We start from the raw sequence: 24,228 nt of genomic DNA on the forward strand, positions 1-24,228 counted from the left end.
TACTTCTCTCTCTACCTCTCTCTCTACCTCTCTCTCTTTCTATCTAGGTGCTAATCAGAGATGATCACAAGTGCTGTTACTTTCTGAGAGCAGAGCAGTGCAGAGCTTGTACTTGTAGTCATCATTATGCCTGCCTCTCCTTGGATCTCCTCATTATACAGTCCCGTGTCTCAAATGCAGAATCTCTTTCTCTGGCACCCCCCTTTCCCCCCCCCGCCCGTCAGTTGTGTGGTCCCCTCCTCTTCCTTTCCTCTCCGTCCTTCCTTGTCCTCCTCCTGTCCTGTCTGGTTCTTTCCCTCGCTCTGTCTTCCACCTCTCCACTGTGTTCGAGAGTCTGATGGGAGGATGTGTCCTGCCGGGCCCCAGCAGGGTCTGTCCCTGCAGCTGTGCTCCCCTCCCAACACAAGGTGGTAGGGAAACTGACAGGCAGGCAAGTAGATAGGCAGTCATCCAGGCACGGCCTCAGAATCCGACCGCTTGTCAGTGTGTCTCAGTTTTCCTGTGTGTGTGTGTGTGTGCCTGTGTTTGTGTGTGTGTGTGTGTGTGTGTGTGTAGGTGTTTGCCAGTGTCTGTTTGGAGTCTTAAATGAGAGCGGCCGAGGCTGTAATCCGACCCAGCTGATTCCCACTAATCAGGGTCGTGCACAACCTCTTGGTAAGCTCTGATAAGCACCTCCCCTCTCTCTCACTCCTTCTCTCTCTCTCTGTGTGTCTCTCACAATATCTTTTTGTATCTATCTACCTATCCATCTCTCTTTTATTCTCGCCCAATCCCTTTATCTCTCTCTTCCTTGCACCCTCTCACTCCCCCCCCCCCCCCTCTCTCTCTCTCTCTCTCTCTCTCTCTCTCTCTCTCTCCCCTCCTCTCTCGTTCACACACAAACACACATACATCTGTTTTTTTGTCTCTCTCCTTGTTTGACCCATCCTCTCCTCCACACAGCCATGTGACCACTTGGCCATGATGAGACCTGCGCTGACTTGGCTAAGTGGACCCTAGACTGCCCTGACCTCTGTCACCTCAGCCGGTCTCATCCTAACTAAAATGTCAGCTTCTGTTGTGCATCTGTTGTATTTATTCGTTGTCCGTAGTTTTAGTTCTCTAGTTCAGTGAACAGTGCTCTAATGGCATCAGCTGTCTTTCCTGACTATCCTCTCAGCCCACATGCAGTTTCCATGAACAGGTGTCTGGACGGAAATGACCCAGTTCTTCTTTTAGCCCACCAGCTCCACCCCTCCTTAAACCACCAAGCCTTGGCTCAAAACAACCCACAACTGGCTGGTCTCTGGCTCTGCTGTGCTCAGGTGACCACTAAGACCTTGCCCTCTGCCTGTTGGTGTTTATGTGTGTGTGAGTGTGTGTGGGTAGAGGGCATGTCTCGGGCCCAAAACCAGCCAGTTCCAGGCTTGGCACGCAAAGGAGGGGCCCAGCTCAGCACTGGACAGCGCCTGGCTAATTTGTTGGGCTGCATGCTTCAGCAGGCGGGGGGCAAAGGCTCCCTTTATCAACCTAATGGCTGTGAAATGCCTGAGACGGACGTGAGGGGAGGCGGGGGCACTGGGCAGAGGGGCGGGGGTTGGGGTGGAGCAGGGGTGGAGCAGGGGTGGGGCTGTGGGGTTGTGGTAAGAGGAAATGGGGGATGGGTGTGTATGTGTGTGTGTGTGTGTGGACCCCTTGGCGATAGGGGGTGTGGCCAGCTCGGCTCTCCCTAGGGAGTTGAGCTTCAAAGGGATTCTGGGAAAATACTGAAAGAAAAGGATCTGTATGCGTCTTCTTCTTGCACGTCACTCATCAGCTACATCAATATCCTTATCCTGTTACTGGTTCTATTCCAGTAATGGAAGCTGTGGATATGGATAGGATGTTTAGCATCACTGCTTATGGCTTGGATGACTGACACTCTGGTGGCTTTACGGTCAGATTGATTTAGAGGCCTTTTTTACAGGGGATCAGATTTATGGTCTGGTTTCATTGAGTGCTCGGGTCCTCTCAGTGAATAATACGGATAGTCAGATCCCCCCAACTGGACTCTTTGGCTTGAATATCATACAAGGTCAAACTGAACTGTCATCAATAATTCATCAGAATTCTTCCTACACTGATTTCAAGGGGTTCATATTCTCACTCTTTTTTTTGTGCATTTTAATGTCCATGCAAGGGTGCACACACACACATGCACACACACACACGCACACACGCACGCACACACACACACACACTACAAAAAAAATATTCTCTGAAGTGCTAACTGTGTCTCACTAAAAAGATTCATGACCTGCTCTCACTGCCCCCCTCCCACTCAAACACCTCTCTCTCCCACACACACACATACACACACACCCTCCCCACAGCTCCTATCCTGCCTCTGCTGTTTGCTCAAAGTGGAGCGGCTTCAATGAGCGCCCTGCAAACTGAAAAGGAGGGAGGCAGAGTGTGTGTGTGAGAGAGAGAGAGAGAGAGAGAGAGAGAGAGAGAGAGAGAGAGAGAGAGAGAGAGAGAGAGAGAGAGAGAGAGGAAGACCGAGAAAAGGGCAAGTGAGTGAGAGAACAACCGAGCGAGAAAGAGGGAGGGCAAGTGACTGAGAGAGCAATAGAGAGAGAGGAAGGGAGGGAGAGACGGCAAGTGAGTGAGAGAGCGGTAGTGCGAGAGAGAGACAGGCAGAGGAAGAGAGAGGGGCAAAGAGAGTACGAGAGAGATTGAGAGAGAGAGAGAGCGAGAGAGAGAGAGAGAGAGAGAGAGAGAGAGAGAGAGAGAGAGAGAGAGAGAGAGAGGGAGGTGCTGCATCAGCCCGGCACACTCAGGACGCAGCAACAGCAGCAGCCTGGGCTTAGGGGCTCTATTGTTCCCTGTTTTCCAACAGCAGAGCTGGTTCTCCCTGACTGACCCAGCAACCGGAGCCAGAGACAGAGAGAGCCAGAGTGAGCGAGGGGAGGACAGCAAAGGAGCCCACACAGCCTTTCATTCACCCCCCGGATTACCCTATTAGGACGAGCCGCGCACCCTCGTGTGAGAGGGACAAAAGCCAAGCCTCGCTTGCCCTTCTCCCTCCCACACCCTCACGTCTCCGCGGGCGCTCGCCTTGGAGAGCCTCGGTCCTCTGGTCTCTCCCCCTTTTTCTGTTTTGGCGTGGATATCTACTGGCCGTGGGAAAGCCATGGGGCTGGCCGGCGGAGTGCAGGGGACGCTTGGTGTCTGGAGAGTGGCACTCCCCCCTCTCTGGAGGCTGGCAGCACTGCTGCTGCTGCTGGGCGTCTGGGAAGTCAAGACACAAACCGAGGAGGATACCAAACCTGTCTACGTCTGGCAAACAGGTAGGGTGCTGCCCGCTTACTCGCCTCCCTTTCCCTCGGTGTCCTCGCTCGGCTTGATCTAGCTGGAGAAGCAGGGAAAGATCAGTTGCTGGAAGTGAATGCCCCACTCGCATTTGAGTGGTACTGTGTCAGAGACCCTCCCTCCCTCCCCACCCCTTTATCAAATATTGATATCCAAATGTTTGTGTGTGTTTTTGGGGGTGAGGAGGGGCAGTCGAGGGTAGAGATTAGTGATGGGGAAAGCTCCAGAGCTTTAGCTCCTGGAAATCTTTCCCTGAGGGTGGTTTCTTGCCTAAACACCGCTACATCCAGGAGTCAGTCCCGGGGTGTCTGTGATTCAGGTCTAGTTATTGTCTGCAGTGCTGTCGCTTGAGTTCTTATCAGATCTTAGATCTGGCTGGCTTTAAAGTCACTTCCAACTGCCAAGTAAAAATTAAACATGTAGATCTAGCTACTGCTTAGTACGAGAGAGAGAGAGATAGAGAGAGAGAGAGAAAGAGAGAGTAGAATAAAAGATTAACCTAAGTTGTTGAATTGCTCTTTGCTTTGAAGTCGCCGTTTATTCCCACTCCTCTGTGGGTGTAAAGGTGTGAAGAAGCGTGTTCAGGAGGGGTGGGGGCGCGGGGGGGGGGGGGGTCATGTTGGAGCCATTTTTGCCACGCTGCGTGGTATGAGCCATATTTACTGCAGTCCCTGAGGTGGATCCCTGCTCGCCCTGCTGAAGCGCGGGGGCTGGATCTTTTGATGCTGCTGCTCTCCGATTCACTCTCCACGACTCTCTCTCTATCCATCTCTCTTTCCCTCTCTCGCTTTCTCTCGCTCACCGTGGCGGGCAGGACCCGTTTCGGCACTCCTAACCGCTATCGGAGCCATTCGTCGCGGCTTTGACATGTGTGTTTTGAAGTGGCGTGCCGCGGTGGACACCCGAAAGCCGCCGGGGGAACGTAGGGAGTTTGAGCGCGTTGAACACGTGGCCGGCGCCGCTGGAGGAGCTGCAGACGATGCAGGCCGGTGTTCATTAGCCAGGACCACGTCACAGTCGCCGCCATACATTCTCTCTGTTGTGAGGATGATGGAGGTTAGAGTGCGCGGCGCCCGAGAGCTGTAGACCCTAGCGGAGTGTCGCTGTGGGTGGACTGCTGCAGCCCCAGTGTGTTCCGGCACAGTAGCCGTGTTCCGGCAGAGCGGCTGCTTTGGATGGTGCCTCCCACCCGTCGGTTAAATAGAACCACGTGGTCAGAGGAAGGCATTGAGCGTGCATGGACGAGGGAGCAAGGGGAGTAAGTGGGGGGGGGGGGGTGGGTGTGAAGGTGGGGGGGGGGGGAGTCTGTGCTCCTTCTCTCAACCTCCTTCTCTCTCCCCTCTCTGACTCTCTCTCTCTCTCTCTCTGTTATTCTCCTCTCTTTCGCTCTTTATCCATCCCTCTCCCTGGCTCTCCCACTCACTCCCCCATCTCTCTCTGTCTCCCCTTGCTCCTCTCCCCTCTCCCCTCTCCCCTGTCTGTGGATCAATGAGCTGGTTTCTCTGGGACCCTGAGCCCTCTGCAGCAGCAGATCAATGAGGACTCATTGCTGGCCTCATCCACCCAGATGGGGCTGGATCAATGCCTTGTCGGGTTGGGAGTCCTGGGCAGAGACGCGGTCATCCCATGGAGGGGGTCACACCGCTCTCTCCTAACGACATGATACATCACTGACTGGCCCTGGTCATGCTCACTGTCGCATGTCATACTATATCTCTGCAAAAGGTCCAAGTGTTACCGATGTAGCATGTTCAAGTGTGATGCTGTTTGACTTGGCTCGACCCCCAGGAAAATGACTGGAAGCAAAGTTTTTGCATCAACGTGACTGAGTGTGAGGTTTGGTCTGGTTGGTTGCTGCCAGCTGCATGCTGGATTTTCCAGTGATAATGAAATCTCTAGACCTAGAGAGGGTAACGTTCACAGCCTAATGGCCACATGTTTGTTTGGGCCCTTGCCTTTGTTGTGCCAGCCCCCCTCCTCCTCCCATCACACACCTCTTCTAAAAGGCTTTTTGTTTTTGTCTCTATGTTCACTCTCTCTTGTCCTCCAACCCACCCATCCTCTCTCTCTCTCTCTCTCTCTCTCTCTCTCTCTCTCTCTCTCTCTCTCTCTCTCTCTCTCTCTCTCTCTCTCTCTCTCTCTCTCTCTCTCTCTCTCTCTCTCTCTCTCTCTCTCTCTCTCTCTCTCTCTCTCTCTCTCTCTCTCTATCTCTTTCTCTCTCTCTCTCTCTCTCTCTCTCTCTCTCTCTCTCTCTCTCTCTCTCTCTCTCTCTCTCTCTCTCTCTCTCTCTCTCTCTCTCTCCTTTTCTGGTTAAAGGCATGGAGCACAGAGTAGGAGATTAAGGATACAGGGAGAGAGAACAGATTGGCCGCTCCAAGTTAACCTAGATACAGGCATGTTTATGTACAAACACTAACAGCACAACAAGCTGCTTTAACTTGCTTAAGTGGGAATGTGCTAAAAAGTGTACAGCACATTTTTTGGCTGGGGTATCTTTTTGGGGGGGAGCCTTCCAGAACCGGACACCTCCTGTATTCGCCCAACGTTGTTGAGGAGAGGTCTGCAGTAATATGACATTTTGATGAGGTCCCACGAGCCTCTCTATGTATGGCCCTGTCCTTCATGTACAACACAATGAACCCAGACACTGCTCAGCCCTCCTCAGCCTGTGAGGGGAGCGCAGGGGGAGGGGAGGCAGGCTGGGGGTGGGGGGGTGATGAAAGATTCTCTTCAGTGACAAATAGGCTGGATGTCTGTGTGTGTCTGCCGAACAGAATCAGATATTTGAAGGAATGATGTTTCTGGAGTCAGGAGGATTCCCATATTTCCCACCGGGGTAGGTTATTCGTGCAGGTGATAGAAGGGGGAGCTTTCATGAGCACTATCTTCTTGGCATGATGTGGGGAAGGGTGAGTGGAGAGAAAGAGAGTGAGAGAGAGCGAGAACGAGAGGGAGAACAAGAGAGAGAGGGAGAGTGAGGCACAAAGATGCACAAATAGACAAAGCAAGAAATCTCCATAAGTGATGTGAATTCCCTAAGTGATTTCAGTTTATTTTCCCTGATATTTTAATAACCACCCTCAAACCTTTCCAAGGCCAACGACACTCAAAGAATACGAACACAGACACGCTCTTAGAGTGTCTGCTGATTGCTGCAGTGCTTCAACTGCACGCCTGTCAACGCTTTGTTGCTCCGGAACATTCCTGTGGAATCTTCCTCCTCGTTCACATCGTCAAGATGCACCTGCTGCTCTCTTTGAGGACCTCCCTCCTCCCCTGCCTTCTCCCCTGCCCCCCCCCCCCTCCCATTAAGATGGTCATCAGTGGGAGTGACGGCTGGCACGGGGACGGTCACTTCCTGCTCCACGTCCGCGGGACAACAAAGGCGTTGCCCCGGGTTCAACACAGTGTCCAGCTGACTGATGGTAATTGACCAGGCAGTTCCCTTCCCTGCTGTAGAAAGACATCCCAAATAAAGGGCCCCTATTGAGGGATGTAAAAGGACCGCCCACCCTCACTCCCACCCTGCCGGCGTCAGCACAACCCCAAAAGCCGAGGCTCCACACTCCTACTATTGTCCCCGATAGAAGACGTCTGGCACAGATGCTCATGTCCCCAACTTCACACAAAGAGGAAGCCCTCACCTAGCGTCCCCCAGCCAGGGTCCTTTGTTTCTCTGCCAGCCCCGCCTCCTCTGCTGTGAAGAGTGACCTCTGACCCCCCCCCCCCCCCGGAGGGTCCTCGTCAGCACATCACCAGGGAACAGTGTGTGTGTGTGTGCGCGTGTCTGTGTGGTGAGGGTAGAAATGGAGGGGAGGAGTTCACTGCGGTTTTGTGCGACCAAAGTGTCAAGTGCCTAATTCAAGCATTTCCACTTGCTAGTTGTGTGCGGGGTGTGTGTGTGTGTGTGTATGTGTGGGTGTGGGTGTGTGTGTGGCCGCGAGGAGCTCGAGATAACCTCCGGTTACTCTGAAGTGGAGTATGTACACTCAAAGAAAACACATGGACATTCACAAAAGATTAAACCCATTTTGTTGTTGGGAATTACACTCAGTCATCAGATTGCATTGTTCGGAAGAGCTGCAAGCAGGCCCATCAAGCCGTAATCGAGGAGGGTGCAATGATTTCTGTTTTCCCCAGGATTCATCAAGTGCCAAATTGCAGCCATTACGGTGGGGGTGGGAGGCTGGTGGGCTTTGAGGAGAAGCAGAGTCCAGCTGTTCGTTTCAGCTTGGCATTCAACTCCAGGTGGAAACACAAGGGGCACCCACTCACCCCCCCCCCTCCCTCCCCAACAACACACACATGCTTACACATATGAACACACACACAAACACTGGCACTTGCACACCAAACTCAACTCTTCTCGGCTTCTTTCAAAGCTGATCACATACTGTAGACCTTCTGTTTTCACCGTGTAGCCGTCTGTTCCTCTGGCATCACTGAAAGCTTGCTCAGACATTCTCCTTCTTCTCATGAAAAGCCACAAAGAATTTCTAATCAGGTACCTTTGAATATTCACACCAGTAGACAATAGGAGAGTGACAGTGCGATTTGTTTCGCGGCCAGCTCCCCATCCACCCATTCACTCCTCTCCTTTTTACACACACATACACACACACACATGCATTTATTCTCGTCCCAGTGTGTGTGTGTGTGTGTGTGTGTGTGTGTGTGTGCAGCACGCCTCATTACTCTTAGTGAAGGGGCTGATAGTGTAGGATGTGTGGAGCTGTCAACAGCCCACCTACAGGCCCTGGACACAGGGAGTCTGGGTAATTACACGGGAGTGGCGTTTGTTCGATCCTGCCGCTACTCCGGCCCGGGGCCAACGCCTCGCCTCACTAGCCCCTCTCCCTGCTGATGAGATGGCGGTCCGAGCCACTGTACGCCGCGCCATCGCACATTCCCCCAGTGATACACACAGTATATGACTGCGCCCAGCAAAGGCTGCAGGGTCATTACGGCAAGACAACATTTCAAGACGAGAAAAATGAAGATGAAGGATGTGAATGAACAAACACACGGCCCAGTAGCCCATACTAGAGGGTGACTCCTCTGTACAACGTACCGCTGAAGTAAACCAACAGTAGCACTCCACTGTCCACAGGGTTCATTGGGTGACCAGTAACCAGATGACAGTGATTACCAGTGTCCCCCTTCAGGAAGCTACCTTGGGTAAATCTGCTGCACCGGGGTCAGTTTACGGTCTCTGTGGAGGATTATCGGGCCCACAGAAACGTGCAGGGGGATTGCACTAATCACTTTAAGTGCTTGCTCCCGACGCCTTGCAGAAGAGACTTGTCTCCGCTCCTGCTGTAGCAGTCCGGCCCTGCCAGCGTGGAAGATCTCCGAGCTGAGCCCTTTACACAGGGCTTTAGTCCTTCTTATCTTTCACCCCTCCAATCCCCAAAACACACATTCACGCTTGCAAACAAGCACATGTACATCCAAAACACACACACTGTTAGCTGGCCGCAGATGCTATAGGTGGGAAAGAGTGTCATTGCTAGACGAGAGAGTGCTGTGAAGTGCCCTGCATTTGAAAAAAGCCAAGACACACACACACACAGTTGTAGTAGCTGGTCAGAGGTGATATAAATAGAGGAGCTGACACCAGCAATGTTAACCTCTTGCAGTCAAGACTATGCAGCAGGACAAGCAAGGGGAGAGAGAGGAAGACAAAGAGAGGAAATACACTGAGGGGAACAACAACAACGATAATCTTGTTTTGGTTTGCCTTTGAAGACTATTGAGATTACATTTTAATTGTGTTAGGTAAAAAACAGAAGTGATTATGCTTGTATGAAAATGCTTGCGCACACACACACCACTTTCAATAAACAACGCTTTTAAACCACAGCTTATTACTCCATTATTCATAGCTGCTCAGTGAGAAGCATGAGCTCCTGGAGTACAGAGCAGGCAGCAGTCAAGCTCAGCTTAAAAAGGCCCTGAGGAAGTCACTAGAGCCAAAACGTGCCCGACGTTGTGAAATGAGCTTTCTGGTTCGGGGTCAAATGAGACACACTTCATCTTCAATAAATGATATCACAGCGTCCCAGCGTGTGGGTGAAGACACACTGTCATGGCCTGCCTTTAGAGCCAAGGGTTAAACCCAGGTGACAAGTGCAGGCATAAATATCCACTGACAGCGGACTAGAGTGTATCGTCGGGGCGAAACCACTTCCTCTCATCTCCGCTTCTCTAAATCCTCACATCCAATCATGGGAGGACGATTTAGCTAATTGAAATTGGGGGCTCTGTCCGGAACGAGTGTTGCAGCCCGGCTAAGAAGAGAGGGTAGGAGATCGATGGATAGTAAGAGGATGAGATTGATGCTGCTGTTCATGGTGGAGCGTTTTCTCTACTCCACCTTTTCTTTGGTGGAAGAAAACTCCTGTCTTCGCTAAGCACTCCATCCAATCAGCTCATCAATTACACTGCATCTGGTGTCTATAGTCATCCTATCACTGTCGTCCTATCACTGTCCTGAAACTAGGTCACATTTATCAGATACAGTAATTGGCCGGCCTGGTTAGCCCAACTCAAAGTCTTCTGACTTCAGAGGCAAGACTTCTTTGATCCCGTTGACGCAGTACATCAGTAATGAGGGGATATATTGTGTCTTGGATGTCCCCCTTTCAAATCAAGCGTCTGTAGAACACAGTGAAAAAATGCCTTGTCCCACAACCATTTCAAAATACACAAACCAATTGTTTAAAATAACTCCATCCACCAATGAAGACGTAGCTTCAAAGGACAGCTCATCAGGTGTCACAGTAAGAACCAATCCAGAGTGACTTATAGTGCAAGGGATGACTACACAGCAGAGCATAGGACTCTTAGCTCCCTGCTGTTGCATAAGAAGGCTTTGTCCAATCACCATCCAGATCACTGCCAAACCACTCATGGTCTGTTTGTGTGTGTGTGTGTAGGTGTGCCCACTGTACATGTTAGTGAGCTATTTGGCCTACACATGCTGTGACCTGGATTCTAAAACAGCGTGTGTTTTGTGTGTGTGTGTGTCCTTGACAGCCGTAGGTGGGACAGTACGTTCTGTTAGCTGAGATCCACTTCTTGGCTTCATTAGGCATGTTTTGTGTGGTGGTCGCAGATGGGAATTGCAGGTGAGCCAGATGATCAGCTTCCTGTGAACACCCCAGCCAACAGCTAGCTTTGTGCCTCTGGCATGAACCTCTGAAACACCTACTGGAAACAAGCAGAGACCAAAATCAGATTGTGCCGCTGATGGATGACAACTATTGCATTCTTGCCATTACACTGTGTGCTGGCTGGCTTGCTTGCTGCGCCATCAGTATGCAGAGAGAAAAACGCTGTGAAGTGTTTTCAAGAGGAGATTTGATTATGAAGGCAGAGAGAAAGGCAGCCAGCCTCAGTCAGCCAGCCAGTCAGTCATGCATTCGGCTAATCAGCCAGTCAGCCAATCAGACGGCGAGTCATTTAGCCAACGAGCCAGCCAGTTGGTAAGTGGTAAGTTCTTTAGCCAGTGATGATAGTGAAGAGAGGAATGAGCAATCGCACTAGTCTTCTTCTACGGCATGGGAGCCTCACACCTCTATGAGGAAGCTAGTCACTCACACACATCCTTATCACAGGCAGACACACACCCACACACACACACACACACACACACACTTACACATAAAACAACCCACCCCCACAAACACAGGCATGCACACAAGCAATACCACATGGTGCCATCCACCACTTTTCTTTCACATACTGTACATATTCTGTACACTTAAAATACGCTTTTCTTTAGATACCAGAAGAATCCATGGTGTGTTAGTCCCCATTGTGACTGGGGTCTAAAGTGGGCCGCGCCCTAGAAACGGCTGCCCTACTCAGAGCTAGGAGGGGGATGGAATGGAAGAAAATACAGACCCATTCAGCTGGTCACTGTCATTTCATCTCAGCCACTGTGCTTATCGTTCCCCAGTGCCTTTCCTGCCCAGGCAAAATGAGACATATCCCTCAAAATATGGACTGAGGGGGATTTAAACACAAAGACAAACTTTGGGGAAAAGGGGGATATTTCCACTGTGAGGTTTCTTCATCGGCAGGGTCTACAGAGCCCATTTAAGTGAGTTACCAGAGCAGGTCGATTCATCATGGTTACGGCAGCCAATGGAGCGAACACCCCCCCCCCCCCCCCCAAGGACCACTCCCCCAAATCATCCTCTTTCCCTCGCTCCCTTCCCACAATGCACCATTACCCACAAGCCACCAGCCGCCCCCGACACCTCTGGCTCATCAGGTCTGTGTGCTGTGCGATGCACTGCCTGATCGTTCACTCCAGTTGGAGTGCTGTTCTTTCCGTGGCGCGCACTATGCTACAGACTCCGGTGTGTACGTTTCGCTAACTTAATGTTATCCTAGTAGGGCCCCACACGCACACACAAACGCCCACAGAAGCAAACACATGCACACAAGCCCACGAAGGAGGGAGGAAGCTAACACTGGGCATTGCTCCAGAGCGAGAGCTGTACAGGAAGAGAAAGCAAAGGATGGAGAGAGGACGGGAGAGAGAGGACGAGGGAGTGAGAGAGGGAGAAAAGGAGAGGCAGAGAGAGGGGGGGGAGAGAGAGAGGAGAGGGAGAGGGAGAGAGAGAGAGAGAGAGAGAGAGAGAGAGAGAGAGAGAGAGAGAGAGAGAGAGAGAGAGAGAGAGAGAGAGAGAGAGAGAGAGAGCGTTTGTATTAATCTAAAGGGCATGGCTTACACTAAGTCCAGGTCATTACTGATATAGGGATGTAGGATGGATTATAGATTAGAGTTTATTCAAAAACTTTATTTAAAATATCATAAGAGGATTTGAAGGTTGTGCGTTCTACATGAAATGCATCTTGTTTTGTAATGCTTAATGCTATGGTTCCTTTCTCATACAGCTTTGATGCGATTTGAATCGAAAGAATAGTCTTTCAAGACTAACACAGCATTATTTCTTGTCTTGAAGGGATTGGAGGGGGGAAAGTCGCTCTGGTGAGGACATGTCACAGCAAACAGGAGCGGAAACTAACTAGCCCATAGCCCCTGCCTTCCGGAGGTGGAGTTTGGCTAGATGGTTCTGATGAGAACAGAGGACTCTTGTCTTCAGTGTGTCTGTCGGTTCCTTTCATCATGATGAAAGCATGCGGAAAGGCGGTTGCCGATGACGACGACGCACCCTGCTGAGACAGCCTCACGAAAAAGGCCCGGATGCCTGTTGGGGTTGTCAACACATAACCACCATCACCCCCCACTTTTGACACCTCCACCACCACCTCACCCACCTCCTCCACTTCCTCCACCCAAACTCAGGCATGCCCTGAGCATGCACAGAATCCCTGCCACCTGTCTCTCAGCGCTACGTCGCAGATAACCTCGGTAAAATTATACTGCCTGGTTCATCATTTACTGCTGCTGTCTTAAATGAAATGTCACCAGGCACGCTAGAGTGCTCCTGCAGTCAGATAGCTGTCATTTGTGTACTACTTGAAGGGCTAATGGCAGGACAACATGACAGCTGGAATTGGTAAGTGAGTGTGTTTCTCTCCCTGCGCTGGTATTAAACAAAAGGGCAACAGTGTGCATCAGTCTGTCTCATTACCTCTGCCACCAGCCCCCGCCTTCAGCCTCCGCTTCCAGCCTCGACCCCCAGCCCCAGCCCAAGCCCCAGCCCTAGGCCACAGCCTCTATAGATGCAGTCCACTTTGGACTCACAAACCCCCTCAAGCTGTCAGCAGTATCCATGGCAACGGAATTGACTGTATTAAAAGATACTACTGCTGTGATCTTCATAAAAACAGCCAGTATGGTAGAAGTTATCGGAGGAGTTTCAGGGGTGCTTTCAAAGCAAACGGTTGGTCTCAAAATTACCCTTTCATATCTGTGCAGAAATACACAAATACACACAGAGCTCCACCGACATCTGCAGACCGCACACCCCCCACCCCGACTTCTACACACACACACACATACACACACACACAGACCAACACATACACACCTGCTGGTGTTGTAGATTATTTCAAGTTTGGCAGGTGTGGGACCAAGGACAAGATGACCAGATAGAAAGAGAAAACTGCTCCATCAACACTGTAATCTACCATGCTGACAGCTGTCACTTTAACGGCTGTGCTTTTCCATCACTGCTGTGGACCAAACGTATTCACTTGTGTGTGATATGTATGTGGGAGTTTATCATCACTCATGGTGTTTATCATGAAGCCACCTGGATTTTCCTTTTTATGCTTTGGGTTGCTTCTGATCCTTGATTTCCAGCTGCACGTTCTATATGCAACATTTGTCCGTTGATTTGGATAAAAGCGACTGTTTAATGAATAGCATGAGCAATGGACATGTTTGGTTCTACTTCTGAAGCTTGGCTACTGAATAGCATGCAAGGGAAATGATCTGTTACGATATGTAAAATACCTCAGGTTGTTTGTGCACATGCTCAGTCCGCAAGCCTTGGCATGACTGAGGTCCTCGCAATGTTCACGTTTCTGTCCACGTCCATCTGTCTGTTCCTCTCCATTTGTTGTGTGGGAGACAAAGGTCAGGCGAAGCGGCTTAGAGTGCTGTTGCATGGCTAGATGTGTGTACAGTATTAACCTGCAGGTATTATCACTCCAGGGTCACTGGGCACTAGGCCTCACCTGTCATGGCAGCCATGTTGACACATGGACACAGATTATCTCTACTGGCAGCTTTCCTCACACCGCTGGGGGGGGGGGGGGGGGGGTAGGAGGGGGGACTGGGGGGGGGGTCTAGAAAGTTGAAACAGGGCAGATTAGAAAGGTCTGGCTTTGCTGTCTGCTTTGTTTCTGATGATATCTGCGTTGAGGGAAAAGGGAAAGGGGAGAGAATGAGTGGAAGATGTAGTTGAGTAGAGGAAGGATGAGAGAAGAGAGACTGATAGGCTGCATGTGAGATGCAGGCAGGCTGAAGAGGAAACCCTTAGTACACGCCCATAGACCCAATAGATTTATGAGGTGGACTGGCAATATTCAGTCGAGTAATGCAAGCACACACACACACACAAAATCAATTTGTGTGTTTCTGTGTGTGTGTTTCTCTGTGTGTGTGTGTGTGTGTGTGTGTTTGTGTGTGTGTGCGTGCACAGCCCGGGCTGTCAGTCTGTGTATGAGTGATGAAGTCTGAGCGTGTCTCATTACAGTAAGACATAATATAACACTGAGCTGCCCCTCTCTTCTCCTCCCCTCCTCCTCTTCACTACTCTCCTTTTCTCCCTTCCTCTCGTCTCCTCAGCCCCTGGCACTTATAAAAAAAAGTTGTAACTGTCTCTCATTCCATTCCAGCTATACCTACAGGGGAATACATGCCAACCAACCGTTTCAATACACTGTTACATTTCCTCAGAGGGAAAGATGCATTTTATAAATTATACACCCATCCAAGTTTCCACAGGAAAACATTTATAGAATATCCTCTCAGATGAAACAGACAGTCACATTCTTACACAGTATAATTACGATAAATGAGTACCAAACGGCACAGCTGTAATTTGCTTGCTGCATTGTGCCATGAACACAGACAGGAGCTCTTATGCCTCAGTTCCCTGTGAGATGCTCTGGTCTGTCTCATTAGCTAACACTGAGCGTCAGCACATGGGGCCTGCTGGAGAGAGCAGCAGTGTGGGTCTCTCCTCTCCCCGGTACTCCTTTCTTCTCCTTTCCTTTCTTCTTCCCTATCTTCCCCTCCTCTCCTCTCCTCTCCTCTCCTCTCCTCTCCTCTCCTCTCCTCTCCTCTCCTCTCCTCTCCTCTCCTCTCCACTTGTCTACTTTCCTCTTCCCTACCCTCCTCTCCTATCTTTTCCTCTTCTCCTCTCTCCCATCCTTAGCTCTCCTCTAGAATATTCGGGCTTCTAACAGTTAGGCAAGACTTGCCCTTTAAACATAAGCCCTGCTGATGCTGGCAGGGCGGGGAGGGGTGAAAGGGGGAGGGGAAAAGGATGAGGACGATGGGGAGAAGGAGGAGAGGATTGGGGTGGTTGTTTGATCTCTCACCTGCTGGGTCCTCTTTAAACTGGTCTTTCTGCTGATGGGCATGATCTGTAACCCGACCTGGCCAGGGTACATCAGAGGGGTGTGTGTGTGTGTGCGTGTGTAGGGGCAGTCTTTCTCACAATCCTGCTTGCTGTGCAAAGCACGTTCCCCATTCCACCCCCATGACCCCTATGTTCCCCTGCCTCCTTCACAGGGAAGAAATCAAATAGTCCCAGATTCCCCCCCCCCCCCCCCACCCCCCACTTTAATTTTGGGCTCTGATTTCCTCTCAAGATGGCATCCCACTGGGCTGCTGCACCAGGAGCATGGGAGCCAGGATTCTGGCTTCCTGTCATTGTGTACAGAGGGCTGGCCTGGTACACTCAGCCTCTTGTGACCCCATTTCCTTTGTCCTACCATACTTTAGTTAGACTGACTTCACTAACCTGTTTTACTGTGATATCATCTGTTTGTCAGCAACAACCAGTAGCAGTGTTGGACCTCACTCTAGACCAGATTATTCTCAATCTGAAAGGTCAATCTGGAAGGTCAGACCAAGATCAGATCCAACATGCCAGATTTCAAAACACTTCTTGACATAAATAGTACCACTGCATTTGAATGCAGTCACAAGAATCTGGATACATCTGGAAAAGATCTAACCTGCTCTGAGTAGTAATTTAGGTATTCTCAGCACTTCCATCCTTACTCTGTATGGCAACCAGATAACGCTTTTGAAATCTCCATTTGAACACAGTCCAACTGTGTGTGTCCAGCCGCGATGACAAGCTTTGGTCTAAAAACAGGTGCCTCTTAAATCTTACCCACCCCTGACCTCACCTTAAGCGGAAGCCTCCCAGAACAATACACCATCCATATTTAGGGACTAAAGCCTTTCTTCTTATTCAATTGAATTTCTAAGAAAAGCTGATTGTGTGTGTGTGTGTGTGCTGGTGTGTGTGTGTGATGCCCTTCCTTTGTTTTGTGTTTCTGACGTCCAGTGTAACAATCCTGTGGTGTTGCCTCTGAGGTCATAACGTCCACAGTGCCAGACCCTCTACAATACGTGACGGGTGACATCACCATCCAGGGACTTATAAACCCTATAACGACTCCCTGTGGAGTTTAAGAGATTTCGTCATTTTATTGTGAAGGGGATCATCTTATTATGTTCTTTGTGGCCACAAGCGGAACATACATTTTTACCTGTGCCAGTAATATCAGTAATATGATATCCTTTGTTATACTGTCTATATTCCTTTGTTATACTGTCTAAGAATATATATATACATATATATATATATATATATATATATATATATATATATATATATATAATTGTTGTGTTAACAAGCAGTATAGCAATAAATGTGAGGCAATTGATTAATTAATTTGATTGGCCTAGAGCTATGTGATAGTCTGGAGTTATGTGATAAGTAGCCTACATGGTTCTAATGAAGTGGGCTAGTCTATCTAGGACTGTCAAGTACATTTCAATCAAGTATGTGGTGTACATTGCACCGCCCAAAGATACAATAAATATTTGAAAGGTCTCCCATAAACAATTACTGTACAGGGAATGTGCTTTGGTACGCTACGAAAGAGCTATAAAGTATTCACATGCTTTACGAAAATGCCAACAGTTTGTAGTGGGTGACCAGTAATTGAATCAAATGAGAAAAACAAATCAAAATCACAAACGCAATAAAATGAAAGTGCTGAGTTCTTCTGCAGACAGCAAGAGGTGAGTTTCTGCGGGACACTCCTACAGCTCTGTCCCCTCATTCACCTCGCCAGGAGAGTTCCGGAGAAAGGACCCTGCTGGACTCATTCATCTCCTGCCTGAAGAAGGGTGACAGCCCCCCCCGCCCACCTCACCCTTTGCATCAATGTGACTCCTATTCACCCTCCTCCAACTCCAAACTGTGCTCGCAGCAGCACTTCAGGCCTTGTGGATCATTCCAAACTAGCGAGACAATTACATTTTCTCTTTGAAAATGAGGAACTGATTAGTTTTAGAATGGGTGTGTATCCCCATCTGAATGCGGGGTCCGGGCTAAAGGTTGTCACCAGAGCCATGCAGCCTCACCCTCATTAGCTAATAAGACATTGTTCCTCACAAGAATAGAGGGCGCTTGTTTCTGATTTACAAACCCCCGGATTTGTATAGGATTCATGCGGCTTAGCTTGTCAGCCAAGAATTGACCTTGTGTAGGCTACCTCTACTCAAGATAAAGGAGGCCATTTAAAATATTTTTCTTCAGTGTTAAAACATGTGTCTGTAGGTTTGTTGCATGTCCATGTGAATCCCATTCAAAGTGTTCTAGCTGGGAAACAGGACACAGAGCAATGAATACAACCATAATCCCTCTTGTGGAAGTGCTGAATGTAAATGTAACTTCTGTTCCTCACGGAGATTTAGTTATGGATGTTGAGAAGGGTGAGCTGGAATTTAACTGCTAAAGTTTTGATTGGCTGATCTCACACTGTGTCAATATAAAGCACGTTATTCATTTCCCCAATGATGTTAACATAATTATCTCCTTTCAATCATAGTGTGTTTCTCTTTTAATGAACAACACCACTGCAAGCACATTATTCTTTCAAAAACGCAACGAGAGGGCGAGAATACAGACAGAATAGAGCTCTTGCTGTGCAACACGATTAGATTAGTCGGGTGCTGATATGATTTTAGTTGGACGTGTCGTAAATATTTCGTTCATATTGTAGCCAGTTTGTGACTACTAGCGTGCGAGGATGCACGCAAATATTTCATATAGCTTGTCGGTTGTGCTTTCATGTTTTTCGTTGTACAACGCTTATACCCTGTAGGCCTAATGACCGAAAAACGCAATATAAATTGAGATTAACTCCTCCATTCCGAAGTCATTCAATTCCTGTAGTGGTCCATCTGGAGTATGGCTACCCACGATTCCATTAGGACAGGCCAGATGAACATCACTGGAGTGCATAGCAGCCATTCTTCAGTTGGGCCGGTTTTAAATATTTATAGCTATTGTCTACACCACTGCGCTAGCTGCCTTTAGGAGACTAATTTGGTCCAGGAGTCGCATATGTGAAAGGCTATCTCGTTGTTTATGATCAGTGACCTATGAACCTTTTGGTCTTTTTTGTAAATCGTCTTGGATTAAAGCGTCTACTAGGCCTAAATGACTAAATGTAAAAGTAAATGTAAAGGATTTGTTATTTCAAATTGACGTCAGTCGCTACTGGACAGCAAAACATTTAAGCTAGGTAAAAATGAAAATATGTAGTAATTAGCCTACGTTTTTTGTCGACGGGTATTTTATTCCTCTAACTTAAAGCAAACGCCCCAGGGCTTACTGCCCATTTATTGATCCGTGTAAGACTTTCAGGAGGCTTTGGTAAAGCATAACCCCTGCATTGTGAAACACTGCTGTGTGTATTAGCCTACTAATACATCCATACGTTTACTTCAAGTGATAAACACCTCCATTCCAACAGCAGAAGGATCATATCAGGAACGACTGAATCAGACAATAACCAGGAAAGAATAACCAGAGCTGTGACAGAAAGATCCTACTGCTGTTAGGCCTAGCACCACTTTGTGCGTGTGTGTGTTGCTCTACACAGCCTCCATGTCGTCAGTAGTGAACAGGTTGGACTGCAGATTCTCTTGCACGTCTGCCGTCCCCGCAGCCCGCTTACTCCCGAAGTCTCATTAAGCAATGCACAACTGTGATCATTAATAATACAGCCACTATGCTAATGTAGGCCTACTGTATGAATATACACAGTCCCTCCATTTGAAGATCCCAGCATGCCCCGGTGCATGTGAGGGGTTTCACGAATATTAGAAAGAGGAGTGTAGTGAAAGATGAAGACCCTCTAAGATTGAAGAGAAACCAGTTAATATATGTAATTGGTTTAGATGAAAATCTATTGGTTTAGGAAAAAAAATTGTTCTGATGACGTTGGTGTAATATGTCAAAGTGCTTTCACTTCAACATTGATAACAACAGCTTTACTTAAATTTCATTAAGGTTATTTTTTTTCTGTTGCTATTAAATATTGTATTATTATTCTGGCTCCATTCTTTGGATCACAGTTGTGGATGAGGTCAGATGGTTATGAATCCTGTAGATTTTGCAAGGTTAAAGAGCTGAATCCTTATCGAAAAGCAATAAGCAACTGGCAACATTATACATATAGACCAAAGTGCACTTTTTTAAAGTGGATTACATGCAAATTGCTTACAATTGTTTTTGAATCATGGACTTTCATCGATCTCTACTTTTGCTCTCGTCCAAAGTAAGCTCGGGTCTGAGTGGTAAAACAGGGAGCCATCGACGGAGGAGACGAGAGCTGTATAGAAATGCTCCGCACACTCCTGGAATGAGCTAATTGCAGCATGAAGAGCAGTGGTGTCATGGCCTAGATATGCCTGTGCTTGTGCAGCATGCTAATCAACACCTTCCACCCCCCCCCCCCTCCCCCTCCCCCTTGCTCCCTCCTCACCCCCAGAAAGCCGTCCCCAGGTGATGCTGTACCCCATCTGGTCTGTTTACGGCAATTAACATGAAAGAAGGGAGGGGCTGTGGAGGAAGGGGGTGGGGCACAGTGAGCTATTCTACACCACTCCCCACGCACGCTACACATACCGTACTGCACCAAACGCAACACGCACACAAACACACACAACCTGGCATCTATGCATGCATTCAAATGTTTTTGAGTGTGCCTACGTATACTTTACACAAACACACACACACGCACGCACACACACACACACACGCACGGTATGTAGAGAGAGGCCCACGTGTACACAGGCACACACAAATGTGCACAAGCTCACTGGCACTATTAAACAAACACATATAAGCTTAGGCTCACCCACGGGGGAGGATAAGTGTTTGAAACACACATACATTTTTTACTTGTCTTCTTGTTTTACTGATTGACTAAACATAAGCTATAAATCCCTAGCTTGGAGATGTGTGCTCAAGAATGTGTCCTTATCTGTTGTTTTTGTATCTGTTTTGAACCCCCCTTTCTTGTTTATACCACACACTGTCCTATATTCATGTACACAGACGATGCTACAACTGCAGCATGTACAGCAGACTGGTGATAATTGGGCTAGCTAGCTGTGGGTCCCAGCTCATGCAACAGACTAACAGTCTCCTTTTGTTTCTTCTGTTCTGGTGGTTGTTGTTTACAGACAGAACATTGAAACGCTGCTGAATTTTGCATGTGCAGTAAGCGTGGTCGTTGGGTCATTGTGCTCACAACTCCCCCCCCCACACACACAAACACATTCCCCATCCCCCCCATCCACACATCCATGCCACAGAAGCATGGCCCACAGGCGTGCTGGCAGATGCAGACAGGAGCCGACAGCTCCTCCTAAAGATGGTGACACATGGTGCACGGCGGCGGTTTTCATACCCTCAAACAACAGCTCCATTGAGAGGGTGGCTGGTGAAGCGCTTGTTGTGGTGTTTGTCTGTGGTGGTGTTGTGGTGTTTGTCTGTGGTGATGTCTGTGGTGTTTGTCTGTGGTGGTGTTGTGGTGTTTGTCTGTGGTGGTGTTGTGGTGTTTGTCTGTGGTGATGTCTGTGGTGTTTGTCTGTGGTGGTGTTGTGGTGTTTGTCTGTGGTGATGTCTGTGGTGTTTGTCTGTGGTGGTGTTGTGGTGTTTGTCTGTGGTGATGTCTGTGGTGTTTGTCTGTGGGGGTGTTGTGGTGTTTGTCTGTGGTGATGTCTGTGGTGTTTGTCTGTGGTGGTGTTGTGGTGTTTGTCTGTGGTGGTGTTGTGGTTTTTCGCCGCTGTGTCTAGCGGAGTTGAGCTCACGCTAGACATGTGTCCTCCAGCTCACTTGCACATCATTAATGTAAATACATTTGGAGACTCCTCCCCCCCTCCCCCTCCCCCGCCCCCCCCCCTCACCGCAGGACTGTGCAGTCATGGGTGAGGGTGTGGTTAGCGATCAGATACTAAGCTTAAATCAATAGCCAATATCGTTGTGGCTGACACGCCTGCAAATTGCACGCAAAAACACAGCTCCCTTATCCAACACCATACTGGTTGCTTAGCGTAAAGTACAGTAGTTAAGTGATTCTCAGACACAGTAAATGGTGAGTTTAAATATCAGCGTCACATTCCATTTCATTTGTGTTTCCCAGCCCGGCAAGAACATAGCCTGGCTTGTGTTTTGAATAATTCATCAGTTACAGTATGCTGCCAGTCATTGACTGGAACATGAGATGATTATTCAGGACCAGGGGCCTGCTCTCCCATGGGAGGGCAGGCAGTGATGAGGTTTCATTCCAGTTATTGTATACCTCAAGGTGCCCTCAAGGTGTCCGTAGACAATCTATAGACTAGAGAAAGCAGTATGAGATTCCATCATTGACGTGCGGCCGTCTTCTCATAAGCCACAAGCGTTCTACGAACCTATGCGCGTCCTTCAATGTAGTGCTGACTCAATGTGTCTGTGTAAGTGTGTGTTTCTGTGTGTGTTTCTGCGTGTTTCTGTGTGTGTTTCTGTGTGTGTTTCTGTGTGTACGTGTGGGAAGGACATGTACAAGGCCCGAGATCAAACCAGTGCAGTCAGAAGTGTTTTGGCCGGAGGGAAGGTCTGTTTAAACATATGGCTTTGTGCTTGCAAGCAGGAGTGGTGTGAACCACTGAAACAAGTCCTGGTTGAAAAGGACACGGTGGCCATCTGCACCTCCTGAATACAGAGGAAAGGGTGTTGAGTATGAAAAGCTAAACTGCAGCCACTCCCGGCATCAGCGTGACGTGATTGATTTCTCTCTGTGTTTCTCTGTGCTCACTGACACATTGGCCCTGATACAACGCATACTCCGCCGCTGCAGGGCAGCCTGCTCTCTCCCTGACCCCCTCTCCTCTTCATTCGCCCTTTCTCTTTGTCTTTATTGCTGTCTCTCTATCTCTCTTTCCTCATCGCCTCTCGTTTATTTGGTGTGTAGCTCTCTGTCTGTGACAGACTGAGAGGGACTTCCATGTACCACTTCCTTTTGCTCTGTTTACCTAACGGCTGAGGCTCCTCTCAATCACTATATTCACACCCTGAGGCAGAGCTCCTCTTGAGCATCATGGACATGTTTTTTTCCCCTGCACCGCTCGTTAAGGGACTGACTGAGGGCTTGTCAAGCATAAACAAAGACATGTTCAGACTGTACCGTAGAGTCTTTTAAAGTTCAGTAGAACACTCCCAATAGTGCATCATCAGTAGTTTAAACACAGAGTCAAGACATCTTCCTGCTCATTTGGTAATGGACCAGGGCTCTGTTCCTGTGTGTTCATCAGTAGCAATCATCCGTTTGGATGTTTGAAAATCTCCTTCTGAGATAATGAAGGTAAAAATCCCTTCCATCGCCTGGCACATCACAAGAGAGGGGAGGAGGAGAGGACTCAAGACGAGAGGACACAAGGAGAGAGGAGAGGAGAGAGAAAGAAACATAGAAAGGGAGAAGGAGGAGTTGGCTGGAAGAAAGGAAATAATGCGTGTTTTGCGGGGCATCGGTGATGACGTGACTCCCTCAGGGGAACCCCTCACATCCTCACCCCCCCCCCCCACGCTGTGCTCGCTGCGCCGGGCAGACCTCGCCGTGACCTTGCAGGCGCAGCGGCGGCTAAATGAGGGACTCGTCCTGAATATTCAGTGATCTCACGGCGAGTTGTCTGCAGAGTCGACGGCGCTGGATTATGGCATGCGCTTGTGCGACTGTGACCTTGTGCATTCGTCCCACTGCGCAGGACACAATCAGCACAGTCCTGATGGTCAGATCAGTCAAACGCGGGAATGATTGTTGTTTTGATCACAATTATTGCATTTCCCATCCTCCTGTTTCATTGAGGATTAGTTTGACTGCCGCCTCGTCATGTTGAGATGTGTTTCAAACATGGTTTTATGGCACGAGACGAGATCCCACTTTCCTATCTGAGTCTCCCTGTGTCGGCCCACATGGTGAGGTTTATCCTGTACAATCTCAATCACCATTATTTCATAATGAAACAGGCCACAATGTGCTCATCTCATCTTTTTCCAACAGGAACACGCAGTATATCAGTCGCTTCATTGTAAATCTCATTCAGAGCCGTCATGGAGGGCTTGTCGTGTCCTGATTTCCCAGATTGTTGCCACTGCCTGTCCGTTTGCCCCAGTTGTGGCCTTAATCTTGTAATGCAGTCCTCCAGAAGTGATGAACTCTTACAGGATGCTGATTTGATTAGAATTCCAGTTCTGCCAGCTCAAGCACCATCAGAACAACCTGGTAACTTATATGTGTTGGGAGGTGATTTATGTGTGTTTTTCATAACACCAGTATAGACATAATGTAAAGTTATCTTTACATTATTTCAACCAAAAAAAATCTACAGGGTCAAATAGGCAAAAATGACTTCCTCAGCTTGAACTATAGAACTGATGAGATAACTGTCTGTCATGACTCGAGCCTATATGAACTTTTCCCATTCGTGCAGTAAGCATGGGAGACCTCCCATTTCTCACTCTGTATCTTCTTCCAATCCTAGTTGAAGTGTATCATGATCTCCAGCTTGGAGCCCAGCGTCTTTGTAGCAAGTGGAGTTAGGGTAATCGCTTGGAATCGGGGTGCTACTAAGACAATAGATGAAATGGAAAGGGATTTCCTTAACAATAATGGCCTGTAAAACTTAACCAATCCCATCCAATCCTCTTCTACCACTCCTGTTGATCCTGTAGCTTATTTCAGTAAGCTGTATGGAGCTCTCCGCCAATCACCACTCACCCCAGTGTCCACAATGATGTCCAGTCTAGACCAGGAGAGTATTTCCGTTCCTCTAAGGTGATAATGACAGTATCATTTTACAGGTGGTAGGAGAGGAGATATAGC

General features: G+C 48.7%; 1 protein-coding gene across 1 annotated transcript in view; it reads left to right on the forward strand.

Moving 5' to 3' along the window:
- Window positions 1-3,154: 3,154 nt before the first annotated feature.
- thsd7aa (thrombospondin, type I, domain containing 7Aa) overlaps window positions 3,155-24,228 on the forward strand; it is a 79,196-nt gene continuing 58,122 nt past the window's right edge. Inside the window, exon 1 of the mRNA XM_084695966.1 lies at window positions 3,155-3,311. Within this exon, the coding sequence (XP_084552092.1) occupies window positions 3,155-3,311 (157 nt within the window). The remainder of the gene's footprint in view (window positions 3,312-24,228) is intronic.

The sequence above is a fragment of the Hypomesus nipponensis genome, chromosome 4 (genome assembly GCF_054491055.1).
Source record: "Hypomesus nipponensis isolate SF chromosome 4, ASM5449105v1, whole genome shotgun sequence".
Taxonomy (NCBI): domain Eukaryota; kingdom Metazoa; phylum Chordata; class Actinopteri; order Osmeriformes; family Osmeridae; genus Hypomesus; species Hypomesus nipponensis.